At 37.0% G+C, this 15,166-nt stretch overlaps 2 protein-coding genes across 5 annotated transcripts in view; both read left to right on the top strand.

Annotated features, from left to right (window-relative positions):
• Window positions 1-116: 116 nt before the first annotated feature.
• On the top strand, window positions 117-10,772 carry LOC146486354 (serine protease 23-like). 3 transcript variants are annotated; one of them, XM_085100591.1, is made up of 5 exons: window positions 117-2,177; window positions 5,140-5,200; window positions 5,618-5,743; window positions 5,972-6,517; window positions 8,913-10,772. In XM_085100591.1, the coding sequence occupies exons 4-5, from the start codon at window positions 6,013-6,015 to the stop codon at window positions 9,386-9,388; spliced, it is 981 nt and encodes a 326-aa protein (XP_084956717.1). In that variant the 5' UTR covers window positions 117-2,177; window positions 5,140-5,200; window positions 5,618-5,743; window positions 5,972-6,012; the 3' UTR covers window positions 9,389-10,772. The 3 variants fall into 3 exon arrangements, with proteins under 3 accessions (XP_084956717.1, XP_084956727.1, XP_084956735.1); XM_085100601.1 differs by lacking the exon at window positions 117-2,177 and adding an exon at window positions 2,831-4,442; XM_085100609.1 differs by lacking the exon at window positions 117-2,177 and having other exon boundaries at window positions 2,831-5,200; window positions 5,623-5,743.
• Window positions 10,773-12,655: 1,883 nt separating this feature from the next.
• The window catches only part of LOC146486351 (uncharacterized), a 46,614-nt gene continuing 44,103 nt past the window's right edge, over window positions 12,656-15,166 (top strand). Inside the window, exons 1-3 of one of the 2 annotated variants that reach the window (XM_085100330.1) lie at window positions 12,656-12,719; window positions 13,830-14,020; window positions 14,257-14,315. The gene's annotated coding sequence lies outside the window, so the exon portion shown is untranslated. The remainder of the gene's footprint in view (window positions 12,720-13,829; window positions 14,021-14,256; window positions 14,316-15,166) is intronic. The other variant, XM_085100337.1, reaches the window with a different exon arrangement.

The raw sequence follows: 15,166 nt of genomic DNA, 5'->3' as shown, positions 1-15,166 counted from the left end.
ACCCGTAGTGGGAGGGTCAAGCGAGGATTATCTTTTTATTGGCATAAAGCTCTTTATTTAATGATATTCTTCCCAAAAGGGATATGGCCAAACATACACCTATTACGTGTAAATCACCCAAACCACTTTATCAAGAACAACAAAACCATGCCAAAAAGCCTGATCAAGATACGAAGGCAGTGTAAATCATTTAGTTGTGTACTCTTAGGGAGTGTTTGACCTCAATTTCTATTTGTTTTCAACTTTATACCTTAATAATAGTATATCATAATGAAAAGGTTTTCATGATCAAATGAAGACTATAGATACACTATGCAAATATGTTTTCAGACAAGCCTTAAGATGTAAGAAGACAAACCACGAACACGTACCTCAAATTGAAACGCCAAGTAAAACTTGCAAAAACAAACGAAATTTTTAAAAGTCACATCCAAAATACCATTAAACAGTTCCTATAACAGGTGAAGGTAACCTGTTATCTTCACCGGCCACAGCTTTTTAATAATCAGCAGTGAGAATACTTAATAAAAGGTATTCGTTTTTATTTTTTTGCTTAGCTTCCAGTTGTTGATAGTATATTACTCACAATCCAACAATCCCTAGCATCTGTTCACCCTACACCCATGACCCAATCTATAGTTTTCAGTATTTGTTGAAAGGATCTTTTCACAGAATATTTTCCCATCGACATTACGTTAATCCGTTTGTAAGCTATAAGGTACTGTTGAATCTGACAGTTAAATACAAGCATTTGAAGATTTTTTGGAGAATGTGATTGTCGAAAGAAGGGGTTAGAAAAGTTTTAAATGCAATCATAAGGGGCGATAACATGTATTTCAATGGACAACCTGCACCGTTTGCAACGTCTTACATGGTTGGTCGAGAGGACAAAAGAACGAACAACAGAACAATGCTCCCAACCTTAAAAAACAATGCAGCTGCAGGTTATCAGGGCCCAGTGAAAATAGAGCTCTCCTACTCTGTACGTTAAAGCATTTTTCGCCTCTACCTACTGCTCTACTTGAACATTATATTAAAACATTTCTCCGTAATCTGGTTCGCATTCTTTTTGTAAAATGATCGCATAATTCCACAATTCCTTTCATGTCATATCATCATCGCTGGCGATTAGAATGTTATTTAGAAGTTATTTTAAATACTGCATTCTAGTAATTAGCAGTTATTTTTGGACGATTGCAGTGTAATTTTATTCTCGTACAAAATTTTGTGCTTTAATTACACAGTCAAAGAGACTGCACTTTTATCGCTTCACGAATTTAGCATATTTTTTATGATGAAGTAGATTATGCATGGTTTCACGATTGAGGCACATACATCCTGCACAAATCAATGAAATCAGCAAATCCAAAAAATGTCAATACACGGGATCATTTGAGGAAAAAAAGACGTAACAGCTTTGATATTAAAGCATCAGCATGGTAGCAACCAGGGCGTAGAATATCCACCGAGTTTAACAAGAAGATAAATATATGGAGTCCGTCAAATTTAAGTGGGGATTTGGTTAATGGAGGATCAGAGAAATTTTTAGGTAAAAGGCCAGAACATTCTTTTCCACAAATACCGCTCGTTTTAAAAATAGTGCTGTCAGTAGTGGTAAGAATGTATGCCTAAGAGATTGTACTAGCAGCAACATCGATGAAAAATATTGATCATGTATTCTTCTCGCTATGAACACTCGAGGCAGATAAGAAATATAATATTTCGACCGACCACGTTTTCGCTGTTGTGCTAAGATTAGAGAATTGAAATTCTTTCCATTTCAAAGGCCAACAAGTCACCTGTCGAATTTCTCTCAGTTGTGCTCATATTGCCGTTGTGGATACGTTTTTGACAGGATTTATCCTCCTTGGTTCAAGTGGATTGAACCACCTGATCTCATCACTCACTCTTACATTTCATACCCGGATATTTGCGGCACCTTTGTTTGGGGCATTATACGTTCGTACCAGGTTCGTTCCTTGCGTAATTTCGTTTCCTTTAACGTCAAAGTCAAAACAAATCGTGTTTTGTCGAAAGTACAACAAAAGGCGCAAATTAAACGCACGTGTCATCAAAGCCTTAAACGTTCCATCGAGCTTTGTTTCTTAATCTTGCAGCAGCTAATATATAAACTCTTTCAGGGCAAGGACAAGCTGACGAGTCTTCGGTAATCAGGGGTAAGTGCCTAGAATGTGCTGTTGTTGTGGCGCTTTTTTCATGAACATGATTTCTACGATTTCGTGGAGTTCTTGAATCGTTCTCTACGAAATGAAAAAAACGTGAACGAAAACACTTACTATTAATTAGCTAGATAAAATCGCTCTTAATCGATAATGGTGTGGCATTTTTGCTGAAATTATATTAGGGCTATTCGTGGTTTGACCCCTTCGACGTACTGGCTCGAAGGAAAAACATCAAGTACCTTTTTTAGTGAATGGACTTGCCTATCCGCTTTTATATCACCAACGAAAAAATGTGAATATGGCTTCAGTTTTATAATGTGGCAGTTGCGAAGCTACTAGTAATCTAGAGTGCTTTGCAAGGATTTCGTGCAAGAGAAATGTAGGAGCAATGTATGAAGAAATTTGACCTTCAGTTATCTAGCCTCACTCAGCTTTTGATAGTGATTTTGAGAGTCGCGTCTAAGTTTACACCCCATCCTCTAAAAACAACAATCAAAAGTCTTTGGTAAATAATAACGGAAATATTTAAATAAAGGCAATAATTTGCGTTTCTTCTCTTTACTCACAAATTATGCGTGAAAACTATGGCGCGAAATAGTAACTTGAATACAGGTCAGTATCTCAAGCACACTTTCTAAAAATATCATTTGGCTGAGTTCGTTTGTTCACACCAATGAAAAGGAATTTATGTTCCCTACGCGAGAAATATGTGACAGAGAAAGGGAACGAAAAATTTACCCGTGACAGTCCCTTGGGCAATATAATAGACCACGTTAGTGCCCAAATCATTTGAAGATGTTAATTGCTACGTAATGAGCCATAGATTGTTGATGTATGTCAAATATAATTCTGCGCCAAAAGACATTGAGTGTTTTGTTTGTCAGGATTGGTTGAAACTCTTGTTTTTCGGTTAAAAAGGGTAAAGAAATGAGGCTTACTTCTGGTAATAAATTTAGGGTACGGACGTAAAGTAAATTTACAGTAAATGCAGTTATTGAAAGAAGTTATGTGACAATTGGATTAGTTACTGTATTGTAGTGCTTCGTCTTCATGTCAATCATCACCATCCATTGGCTTTGTGCTTCGAGCTTAAGCTGGCGCAGTTGCCATTTTGTAATCTGTCCGTGGTTTAATCCGTTTGAGAAAGTATTTCGTAACGTATACATTCTCCCGCGCTAAATTCCGATTCCCGTTCTCACCAACAATACGCAGTATAAAAGCTTAGAGTGACACGAAAAACAGCATACTTTTAACCTGTTTCTCTATCGTTTAAGAAACCGGGCATTTGCCATTTTTTATGCCAGGGTTGGATCAGCTGATTCAAAACAGGTGACTCTGTACCGAGGGGCCGGATTTACGAAGTCGTTTTCAGTCTATTTATTATTCAAATACAATACCCTTATCTAAAGACACAATACTGTGGATTCATCTTCACATAGCAAATCTTCATAAATCCAGCCCTGCGACGCCGTCGTGCTGACACAGATGCAATATATTACAGGTACTTTGAATCCAGTGTCAGATTCGCGGGAAGTGAGCATGAGCGACAAAATAAAAACTCCTTTCTTCTGTCGGCTTATCATGAAACAACTGATAACATTTTGCAGATTCAAACGCAGGATGTCCCGGCGTGAACTGCATTGGCAAACTTTACGCTAATTGACCCTTATATTCAGTAGTTATGTTATAAAAACTTCCTCTTGTGGTTATCACAAACACAATTAAAGGCTGTTTTCCTTTGATGTGGCGGTATGAATAATGCCTTACGTGTATACGGGTTTAATTTGATATTTCTGTGGTAGGATTTTTTGGCCATTTACATTTGAATTTCCGCTATCGTTGTAATTTAAACTTTGGATATTTTTCTTGTGAGAAAAAAAGCGATAAAAAGGGAATAGTAAATGTTAATTGTTATCCAGAGACACGAGCCATAATGTAAAATTATGCAAATATAAACTTTTACACTACTTGTTTTGTGCGTCAGTACAAGGCTAATGAATGATTGCAATCATGGTTTGTTTTTTTGAGAACAAGGTCAAAACCCGTCTCGCCATAATAAAGATGGAAACATTGCCTAAGCCTTCCGTTCTCATTGTCTGGTATTATACCGCTCCATTTTTGTTTCGTTTTGGCTTTGCTTTCTTGCCAAAAGATCGCAGTCACTTAAAAGACGGCGCCGTTTTGAAGATTCGTTGCGGAAAAAAAGGCAGGGGCGGCCTGTGCGATTTTGAAGCGTATACTCAAGTTGGATTCATTTCTGTAAGAGTTACAAGTATTTCTATAAAGTATTACATCATTGACGAGTAGCAGTCAGAGTGATCCTCACGTAATAAAATATCTTAAAGACTGAATATCAAGCTTTAAAGCCCGATTGCGCTGTTCAGGACTATGTCGAATCCTTCCAACAGGTCGTTAACGTTGAAAGGTTTATGTCTACAATTTACTTGTCTAATTATTTAGTATTGCGACGTACCTTTTCTACGTGAGGTCAAGAAAACCGTGTACTTTTGCCCGATAGATGTAAAATCATTGTTCACTTATTCTACTTGGGACGTTAGAAATGGGCATCATGCTGATACCATTGTAGCAGTGTTCAGGAAGACCAAAGATCTGTTTCATTCACGAGGATGGCATGTGGGTCTTCATTACCGGTCATTACCTGTGCTGTGAGCGACCCTAAATTACCTAAATCTGTTTCAGCCATCAGGGTATTCAAGTTTCGAGAACAGTTAATTTCAATTATAACATGCGTCCACCTAAGTTATGGACAGGTTTTCGTTCTTCAGTAAGTTCGAAGGCATCCGTTTAACTCCTATGTAGGTCTTCTGGGCTTTCTTAGTGTAGATTGAAACCCAAGGGTTAATAGTATTAGTTCTGCGTTTTTCGTAAACGATGCTTAAATGGTGGTGACAATTTTCTTTGTTGTAAAAACTTGCTTACACCTGTGTTGTTTCAGGCCCAACGTGACAAAAAGGAAAATAAACAAGTCGGACTTGTTTTTCGAGTAATGCCCTGAGGTAAGCGCCAAATTTGGTTATTTTCATTTCTATTATTCTTGTTAAATAGGCTAGATATATTTAAGCAAATTTACAATTCTTTTATCGATATCTGGAGTTACGAGTAACTGAGGTCTCCCACGTGCCATACTGATTGCTTTTAAGATGCTTACTGAATAAACAACAACCGCAGTTGCACCTTGAAAGATCTGTGTTAACGATTCTTGGAATTCTTGTATCTTGATGAATAGAGCCAAACGGGAACCATTTTTAGTAAATATTCCAAGAGTGACTAAACTTTGTTTGGGGGATGGAATGTAAAACATGATTGTCATATCCAGCGCATTGTATTAAACGATTACACCTAATTATAAAACGTTTTGTTATGATAATTTAGTAACACTCAAAAATTTCTTACTTTGTCGTCTCTTTATATAGAACAGTGGGTCGGTGCGTGAGTGAAATGACAAACTCTACTTCGCTACTGAGTGGGTAGAAATACTAAAAGCGTTTGACGTTTGGAGTCAGTTGACAGTTGCCGCCGAGCAGGAAACATTAAATTTGGTAAGTGCATACAATTAATGATTTATGGAAAAAAAAAAAAAAATGAAATAAAAAGGTAAAGTTGCGGTTTAGTGACTGTGTTTAGCAGACTAGCCACTGTCTCGAAACATTCTATAATTATACCCATGCCGGGAGCACGTTGTTCCATTTTATTTATATTTTGTCTCTTTCTGATCGATGAACGGAGCTCCTTTAACTTGTTGTCGTGTTCTATATACCCTCTTGCAGAAAGCAGCTGAGAAAGAAGAACTGCCCTGACACATACAGTGATGGAGCTGTCGCATTTTCTAATTTGCTTGCTCTTTGCAATACTAAAGACGACCAATAGTTTTCTAAGTGACAAGGAATACAGTGTGAATAATCTTAGAAAACTGTCTAACTTGCCGCGTGCATTTATTATGGGAGACAACGCCAACAGTGAAGATAGCACCCTTAACCTTAAAATCGATGAAGACAGTGACTCAGTTGAAGATTTAGTTGAAAAGGTCCTTTCTGCGCTGAGTGTTACAAATGACGTTTCCCAGTCAAATCGACGCGTCTTTGGGTGGCAAGAAGAGTCTGATCGTGGAAGAGTGAGAAGGTCGATTTATGGAAAGGACGACCGAGTGAGCATGCGAACGTCGCGCGAGGCGCAGATGTATCCGTTCTCCACCGCGGTGATGCTTTCTTCCGGTTGTACAGGTACACTCATTGGATCTCAACACGTGCTAACAGCTGCTCACTGCGTCCACAATGGAAAAAGGCATCTAGAAAGTGCTAAACACCTGAAAGTTGGTTAGTAACTACTCTTGTGTGTCTTATGAATTTGAATAACGAAAGGCTGTGATATAATCGATAGCGATAAAATCTGATTGACGCCAGTTGCCCTGTTGAGTATAGCTTTTGGCGTATAATGGCCAATTCAAAATAGTTAATAGAAAATTTGCCTGGATTATTTTAACTTGAAAATAGGGGTTTGTTACCAATTTTGTTTGTTAGGAATTCTCAGCGCCCTGCTCTGCGGTAACATAGTGGCAATTTATTGGAGAGGCTTCTTCATCTTGATCAGTATAGGGTTGTTTCTGCTTCGTCGTATGGCTTTTGGAATTCAGCTAATGACCATACTTAGGTTACGTACGTAGGTGGTTATGTAGGGACCGAAGACTGTATAAATTGTAACCATTTCTTATCGCCCAACACGACGGCTGTTTTGATTTATCGTTAATAACGCAGAACAGTAACACCAAACATTATTGAAATTATTAGTTCGAACTTGCTAAACCAACCGTGCATAGTGGCGTAGGCGTAGAACTCCCAGTAATTAGGCAGAAAATATAATCGACGCCAGTTGATGTCTTTGTTAAGAGGATTGCAAACTTGAAGAAAGACGATTTTTTTTTGCAGAGTGTGTCGTAGTGTTTTGCTTTTGTTTGTTTTGTTTTTCTCAACATGGTCTTTGCTAAGTGTGTTCCTTTGGTTAACCTGATAACCGAACGAAGACAAAAGTGCACCAACCTCAAAAGCTTCTAAGCATCCGAACAATGCAAGACGTTTCGTGACAAGCGACCGTGCGTGAAACAAATCTAAATATTTAATTTTTCAACATAGACCGAAATTAAACTATAACCTTCTTCCTCTTTCACCTCTATCAGGTCAGTATACTTAGATTATTCTTTTAATGTCAAATATTTTAGATTAATCATCGATTGTCATCTATCTTGGGACGACCATATTGAAAACACCTGCTCCAAAATTAGTAAAAACATAAATGTTATACCAAAAGTAAAGCGTTTTCGTGGCAAAGAAAGTGTATAATCATCATGTACCTCTCTCTTATTTATCCCTGCTTAACATACGGTAATGACTATGAAAATCCGCTTTATGATGATGTGAACGTACAAAGTAAGTTAGTACAAATAAATTAACGATGTTCCTGTCAAGACCATATCACCCCACACTACATTAATCTTGGTCAAAAATCCAGATGTAGTTTAATTACATATTTGTCTCTTAACGGTCACATTTACGACATTAAATCGTCAAATTTTTCACTTCCTTTTATACCTGAGCAACATAATTATTTATGCTACTCGTAGCGCCTCCACCGAACTGTCACAGATTCTTCCAGTTCGAATCAATATCCGAAAATTTTATCGTTAATCTATTATTGGACGGTATTTCTGGAATGACCTTCCTCTATCTATTCGAGCAAAGCCTCACAAGAATTTATTTAAGAAAGCTCTTTTGAAATTGCATTTCTCCCAATATTAAGATAGACTTGGTATAAGTATTTTGCTCTGATCACCCTTATTAATAAAAGTTTTGTCCTGCGTCCATGTATGTGTGTTTATGATGTATACTTTTATTTCTTTTCGTTTTCTCTTTTTTTTTTAATTCTTCCTTCCAAAAAGTGATAATTTAGTCATCTTTGGATGTTAAGGGCTAAGAATTTGGGATTTTTTTTTAGTCATTTATCCGTTACGTCTCACTAAATATTTCCTTTTGTTCTTCTTCTTTTTTTTCTCAATAATTATTACTGTTTTGGTGTTTTCTGTGAGATGCATAAAGGTAAACCATTTAAATTCTGGATGTATATATATTTCAATTCATGATACAGTTTGGACCAATTTCGGATTGACAAGCAATGGTTGTTGTTTTGTTTTTTTTTGTTTTTTTGAATCGATATCGTTATGTAAAAACAGAGAGAATTGATTTGCAACTGAACATGATTATTGTTTAAGTTTTTGCTTACACAGAAAATCACCAACACCAAACTCTATTTTTTTTTTGTTAAACTTGTTGTCACTGGTACTTGTTCTGCTTTATGTGAAAGTGATCTTTTCATTATAACAAAGTAGAAAACAAAACTTTTGTTCTGTTACGGAAATCGTTACTGAACTCCACATTTTATCGTTTAAGTTTTTTTCAGAAACAATTGTGTTGTAATTTATGTCTGGCATGTCGTTTTGATTTTTTTTTCGGATTTTTGATGAACAAACCAATATTAACCTGTCAGTAAAGATGCCATGAGTTTCCTTCCCATATGCTCGAGAGACACTGTATACCATTGCCTCGGTTTGCGACTCTGAACGTCCTTGAAAGAGCGAAACCATATCCGGTGTTCAACAATAAATATTTTTTGCCTAGATAAAGTTTCCTAAACAGCTTTCTGTGTCCTTTATCTTCCCAGGTTTCCTTCAGCGGTCTGGGAGATTCCACTGGATCCGCGTGCAAAGAAAATACATTCCCAAAGAATGGAAGAAAAAGCTTACTTCCAAACTGAGATACGACTTTGCAGTTTTGAAGCTTAGGCGACAGCATAACAGGCAGCACATGACCGTTCAGACTAGCAGCCTTCTCCCCGGCTCTAAAATTCAGTTTACTGGTTTCCATAGCGACAAATGGTACAACTCTTTGTGGTACACGTACTGTCACGTGTACAGAAGATCCGAAGACATGATTCTTAACTTCTGTGATGGAGGTAAAGGGGTCTCAGGGTCTGGAGTTTACGTAGACACCCCTCGTGGCGATAAAAATGCAGTTGTGGGAGTGGTTTCAGCCACAGCAAAAGGAACAGTGAAAGGCAAAACGATCAAGTTTAATGTCGTGAATTCTTTTACCCAAGCCAAAGTTCGACGGATTTCAAACTGGGTCGCCAGACGGTAACTAATCAAGCGACTCCGTCCCACTGGATGTAAACTAAGACATTGACTGCGCCAGCAAAACGCAGAAATCGAGAACTTCATTCATGTTTGGTTCTCAAATTGTAAGATAAATTAACAGATGAACGAGAAGGCCTCAAATCGTCGTGCCGTTATTTCTCGCCAGGCGATACACTTTTAAATACTTTATGGCGATTATCAGAGAGCCACATTTAAAAACCCAAAATTTCGTACTTTAATGTGATGAACAGTCGGATCTATAAAAGGTAAATTACAGTAGAATGCCGGCACATCAATAGATCAGTATAGTTACAGAAACGTACAGCACAACGCATGAGTGCACCTACAAGCATTAGCGTTTGTGCGCCGATTGTGGTATTGTTTGACGCTTACTTTAATTTATGTAGATTTTCATTCAACGAAAAGATTTGAAAATATAGTTTATGATATTTATTTGTACTATCGAGGGCTCGACTCTTCGAGTACCTTACACAGGTTTGTCCCATACAAAGTGACTGACAGTCACAGTTCTAAAATTTGTGGTAAGGTCGGTTTTGGCGTGAAGAAAGATTTAGCTGTAAAAAAATTATGATAGACTACTTACAACTAGGTCCTTGCAATACTCTTAGACAGAATCCACTTGTTCACTCTAACAGGTACAGCTATTTGTAAAACTGTGGATTTTAATTATCGGTACCAGACAGCAACAAGCTCACAAGCTAAATGTGAAAAACACTTGTTTTGTTGTATGTATAGTTTAAAAGGTTTATGTGTGTTATAAATTATTCAGATTCGTTTCATTCTTTATACCTTTTGTAGTTTCTTCAAATCAGCATGTTTGGCAAGGCATTTTTAAAATGTATCACTAGTGTTCTTGAATAAATTACAAATAATCCAGAAAGAACTGAACTGTTTAATTGTGCGCAGAAGTATTTATTCCTAAAAAATACAATCAAACCCATCTTTTCGTTTACATCCCTAGTAACCAAATTAGGTAATATGAGAAATACCACAAGGAGGGATAAGGTTTACCTTTGCTCGTGAAGAAGAGTTGTTAACCAAAAAGTGCTTCAAGTCTTATGGTATCTTATGTCCAATACATTATGATATCGAGCAACTTAAAGACGGTGCCTACTAATGCCGAAGTATTTTTTGCGTGGTTTATGACTATGCGGGAAAAGCAGATTTTACCAAGGGCTATTGGAATCCAAAAAGAAAATTGGGAGTAACCACGCATTTTTTAGATACAATTAAGCAACGATAAGTCTAAAAAGCTTACAAATTTTAAATTTCATTACGTTTTCCCTGAGTGTGACATTTCTTAGTTCATTCATTTTTAATCTTTTTAATATTTTGTCATTTTTTTTATTCAGTGCCCTATTGAAAACCACATTATGTGACATAGGCCATCTGTAAAAATCGAACTTTCTTATTATTAATATAAAGGAAAGTATGGTGTTATTTTCGAAATTGAAGCTTTATTGCCTCTAAAAAAAAGGCATGGTTACTCCAAATTTTCTTTTTGGATACCAAGAGCACTTGCTAAGTTCTGCTTTCTCCGCATAGTAGGCACCACCCATAGGAAACCCGAGCTTCTCGAGATGCACATAACGTATGCGCAGTAACAAAAGTAGGCACCGTCCTTAAATTAAATCCCACCTTAAGGTTATTTTACCCCTTCGTCCATGCGTGCCACTGTTAATCTGTTTACCATGTAAAGCGATTTGTCTCTGTTTTCATAATTCGGACAAAGGACTTAAGGCAGGGCACTTCCTTTCTGCGGCTAAATCATAAGTGTCATAAATCATAAACCCTGAATTCAGTAAAGACATTCAATTTTATTTACTGTTTTCCTTATAATGAATTTAATTACCGGTTTTTCTTTCTTAATTGACACGTACAACTTCTACTTGACCTTGGTAGGTGTACTGATATGTTGTAGCAGGTATACAATTATCCAAAAACTGTAAACCTGTGCTGTATCTGTAAGGAGCAAAGTGTGATTGATTTGTGAAATTCCCGGTTTGCGTAGATGAACAATCGAACCTAATGTCATGTAGTATCAAATAAAGTAAGCCAGCCTTACTAAGCATCTTTCTTAGTAGCTGGCTTGCTTGACTGGAACCTTCAATATCAAAACTCGTAGCTAGTGTATGAGAATGCACAGAGGTTAATGATGTCATAAGATTTTACTACATTTAGGAGCGTGGGAACTTGGCTTCGCCATGCCATTACGATTCCACAGATATAAGCCTTTGTTTAATACCTCCACCGGTCAAAAGAAAAAGCTGTTTACATTTCCCACCACAATTAAAAGACCAAGTGCTTTGTTTTCGTCTATCAATCTGGAACAAAACACCCCTCGGCAAAATACTTGTTTTTCAACCCCTGCAAAGAGTTGATAGAGGTATAGAAATGAAATTCCTGTTTAGCCCAAGAATAACACCAGGTGAGCTCGACTACACTGATCAGTCCTCAAATAGACAATCCACAGTTTCGTAAACTAACCATACTTAGGTCACTTGTTTCACATTTGAAATGAAAACAAGGAGTTAAGTTAGTTCTGGGAGTCTTGTTTTAGTTCATTTGTCCCAAATGTTTAATCCATGTAAAGGATTTCCAGCCGTATGGAAACAAATTTCGGAATGTTGTTTACTGGCCTGGCTGGATGACAAAAAATAAATCCCTTTATCCACAGCAAGGGTCTTATTTTCCATTTGATCCGAAAGGTAAACTCCAAAGCTTGCTGTCCATCCAAACCTTGTCATTCTTCCTTTCTTAATTTTTCGTTGCGTTTCCTATATCTATTTAGTCATATCTTTTAAAGTAGTTTGCACCCAAAAGACTACTTGTTCTCTGACTAATCGTTGTCTAAGCGCTAGCGCTGTTATGTTTCGTTCTGACATTGTAGACTGAAATGGAGTTATCTTTATTTACTCAATCTTGGTTTTCTTACGAAAATCGGATTGATGTTGGAACCAGTCTTCCTCCCTGATTATTGATTTCCTTCCAATGCACTCAAGTAAGGAGCAGAAAGTGTTAATTTACGATGGAAATAATATGCCGAATTAAAGGCGCAATTTTGCTCATAGTTTGACGTTTTCCTACTTTCAAACTTCAAACACTCCTAGAAAACTGAGTAGGACTTAAAAAGTCTAACATAATTAATTATACAGAAGAAACCGATCAGATTAGCCGTTCTGTACCTATACATAAACAAAACTTTCTTTCTCACGCAAATTAAACTAAACTTCATTGTATTTTTACTTGACAGTAAAATTGTTGATCACCAAAACAACGTGAGCTGTGATTGCTGAACCAAACTTCGGGAGTCGGTAAGGTTCGTCGCCATAGTTATGAAACACAGGCAGTTACTAAAACGAAATAAGACATATGCAGTTTGGTGTAACTGAGACGTGACCAGGTTGCAATTCGAATCATGATTTACTCGTGCAACCATTTTTTATGTTTCCTTGTCTTCATCTCGTGTGGCCGGCGTACATCCGTACACCGCATCAAAGCAAACCATGTCAAAGCAGTAATACATTTTTGTGCAACTTTGTACCCGAGTTTTTCAGGCGATGTATTTCTGATGTCTATAGGAATATTGCTGATTAAAAGTTACCATTGAAAAATATGGATTTGACATGCCAAGAGCACGAGCTCACACCTTCTGAGAATTGGATTATGGGATAAGATAACAAAGAGTATATTTTGGCAACTGTCTAATAGCAATGGAAAACGATTACGGTCTTGGCAATTAAGATTATTGTAGATGACTTAAATGTACACAAATTGGTAGAGTACATGCAATAATTTACTTCTATTATTGCCAAAGGAGGTTGAGGTATCTTCTTTTGTTTAAAAAACACGCCAAGAATTCTGATTAAATAAGTTGGCGCAATGACAGGAATTTGTCGAAGACAGCATTTGTTCTCTCAGATCTATGAGACTTGTGAGGAATATTTTGAACCTCCAAGGTCGATTCCCTTCATCCTTAAAATATTAGTTATAGCTTCATTTGTTGGTTCCAGTTTAATGCAACTTCATAGACCCTCAAATATGGTGTTAAACATGGCCTATAGCAGAATACACACTTAGCCGTTGGTTCAGATCATGTCTGCTAGAAGAAACAACAATTCCGCCCACGATGTTGGAAGAATGTTGTAATCAACTGTATTGCTTTGTGCATCGGGAGTCTACTGGAAGTTCATCATAAGGTGGCGATAAAAATTTTTGACTTTGGGGATTATATTTGTAGCGGAAGTGCTGGGAACTGTTATCATGCTTGAAAAGCAATTATATATCTGACAAGTCGTATTCGAATTGATTAAGACGTATGAATAACAGAAACACCAAGTTTGCTACATTGTAAACAAATTGCCTGGTACAGAACGTTGAGTCGAGACCCAAGAACTTAAAGATTTTCCGAAATTGCGTTCCAGTTTAGTTTATTGACAGATGAACCGACCTGTCCTTAACTTGCATTCTACCAAGATGTCGTCTTCAGATAGATGGTCCAAACGCTTTGTGAAACCACAGGAATGCGATGTCAATGAAGCTGGCTTCTCTGGGATTACGTATGAACTAAATTTATAGTTTGGAACTATACATCAGCTGAGCGATCCTCAAAAAGGCAAGCTGGAATGGTCAATATTTATTTTTTACCTACAGTTTTCAGTGTAAACTGAGTAAAAGCGAAGAAAACACTAATGTTTTCCTGATGTTATTGGATGACCTTCCCACGAAAGCATGCATAATCAAATTTAATAGCTCTAATCTCAAAATAAGACGATGTCTTGAAAACTGCAGTACCTTTTTTTTCAAAAAACTCGCGTTTGCTTTCTAATCTTTTTTTTTTTCTTTACCCAGATGTGCTTCTGAAGTACCCTTTACATGGATCCTATTGCAGACACGGTCGACTGGAACAGGTGGACATACTGATCATAGCTTTTTATTTACGAATAGTATAAGACAGTCTTGAAAATATTCTACACAACTAAAACAATGGGCTCGCTAGTTTTTTCCAAATGTACATCCCTTGATTCAGTTTGATGAACAAATATTATTAATACTTGAAGCTCTTGGCAGGAGCCCATAATGGTAATAAGGGTAATGGGCTCCTGCTCTTGGTCAAGGCTAAGTTGAAAATTGATAGAATACCACGATTTTATGTTAATAGTTTGTTTGAGTTTGAACATATGGCGAGGAAAATTGCATGGTCAAAGAAATGTCATTGGTGATTTCAATCACCAAGGGACGATTACTGAGCTCTTGACCAGTAGCTTCTAATTTAAAGTTATCGATCTTTTAGGTATTCTGTTAGTCTTATTTGGCATTCTTTCCATGATGCAATATATGTATACATTTTGAATTCAAAGAGGAAAACTCAAGTTGGATCATTTGGAACACACACTTTTAATCTGACTACGTTATGTTATTTTGGTTCGTTTTCTTTTGCGTTTGTTTTAAATATATATATTTTTTAATGTCTGTCTCTGAATTTACTGACGCCGTCCAAATCAAAATTAGCCGGATCTCTTGGGTGTGGGTTCTGGGATTTAGCTGTATATTCTTCGGAACAACTTCTTCAAATCATGACCTTTTATAAGTCGACGTACAACACCACTAAAAAGTCGCCAATCAGAACGCTAGGAGTTTTAAAATTTCGTGCTGTGTACACCTAAAGTATACAATAATTTTAAAAGTACATGACATTTGGTGCCACGTTGCATCGTTTACACCCCTTCCAAGTTTCCCTGTAATTCATCAGTAAACACAC

Source organism: Pavona decussata, unplaced genomic scaffold (genome assembly GCF_977016875.1).
Source record: "Pavona decussata unplaced genomic scaffold, jaPavDecu1.1 SCAFFOLD_21, whole genome shotgun sequence".
NCBI classification, from domain to species: Eukaryota; Metazoa; Cnidaria; class Anthozoa; order Scleractinia; family Agariciidae; genus Pavona; species Pavona decussata.
The sequence above is the reverse complement of the archived record's forward strand: the minus strand, read 5'-3'. Positions and strand labels throughout refer to the sequence as shown.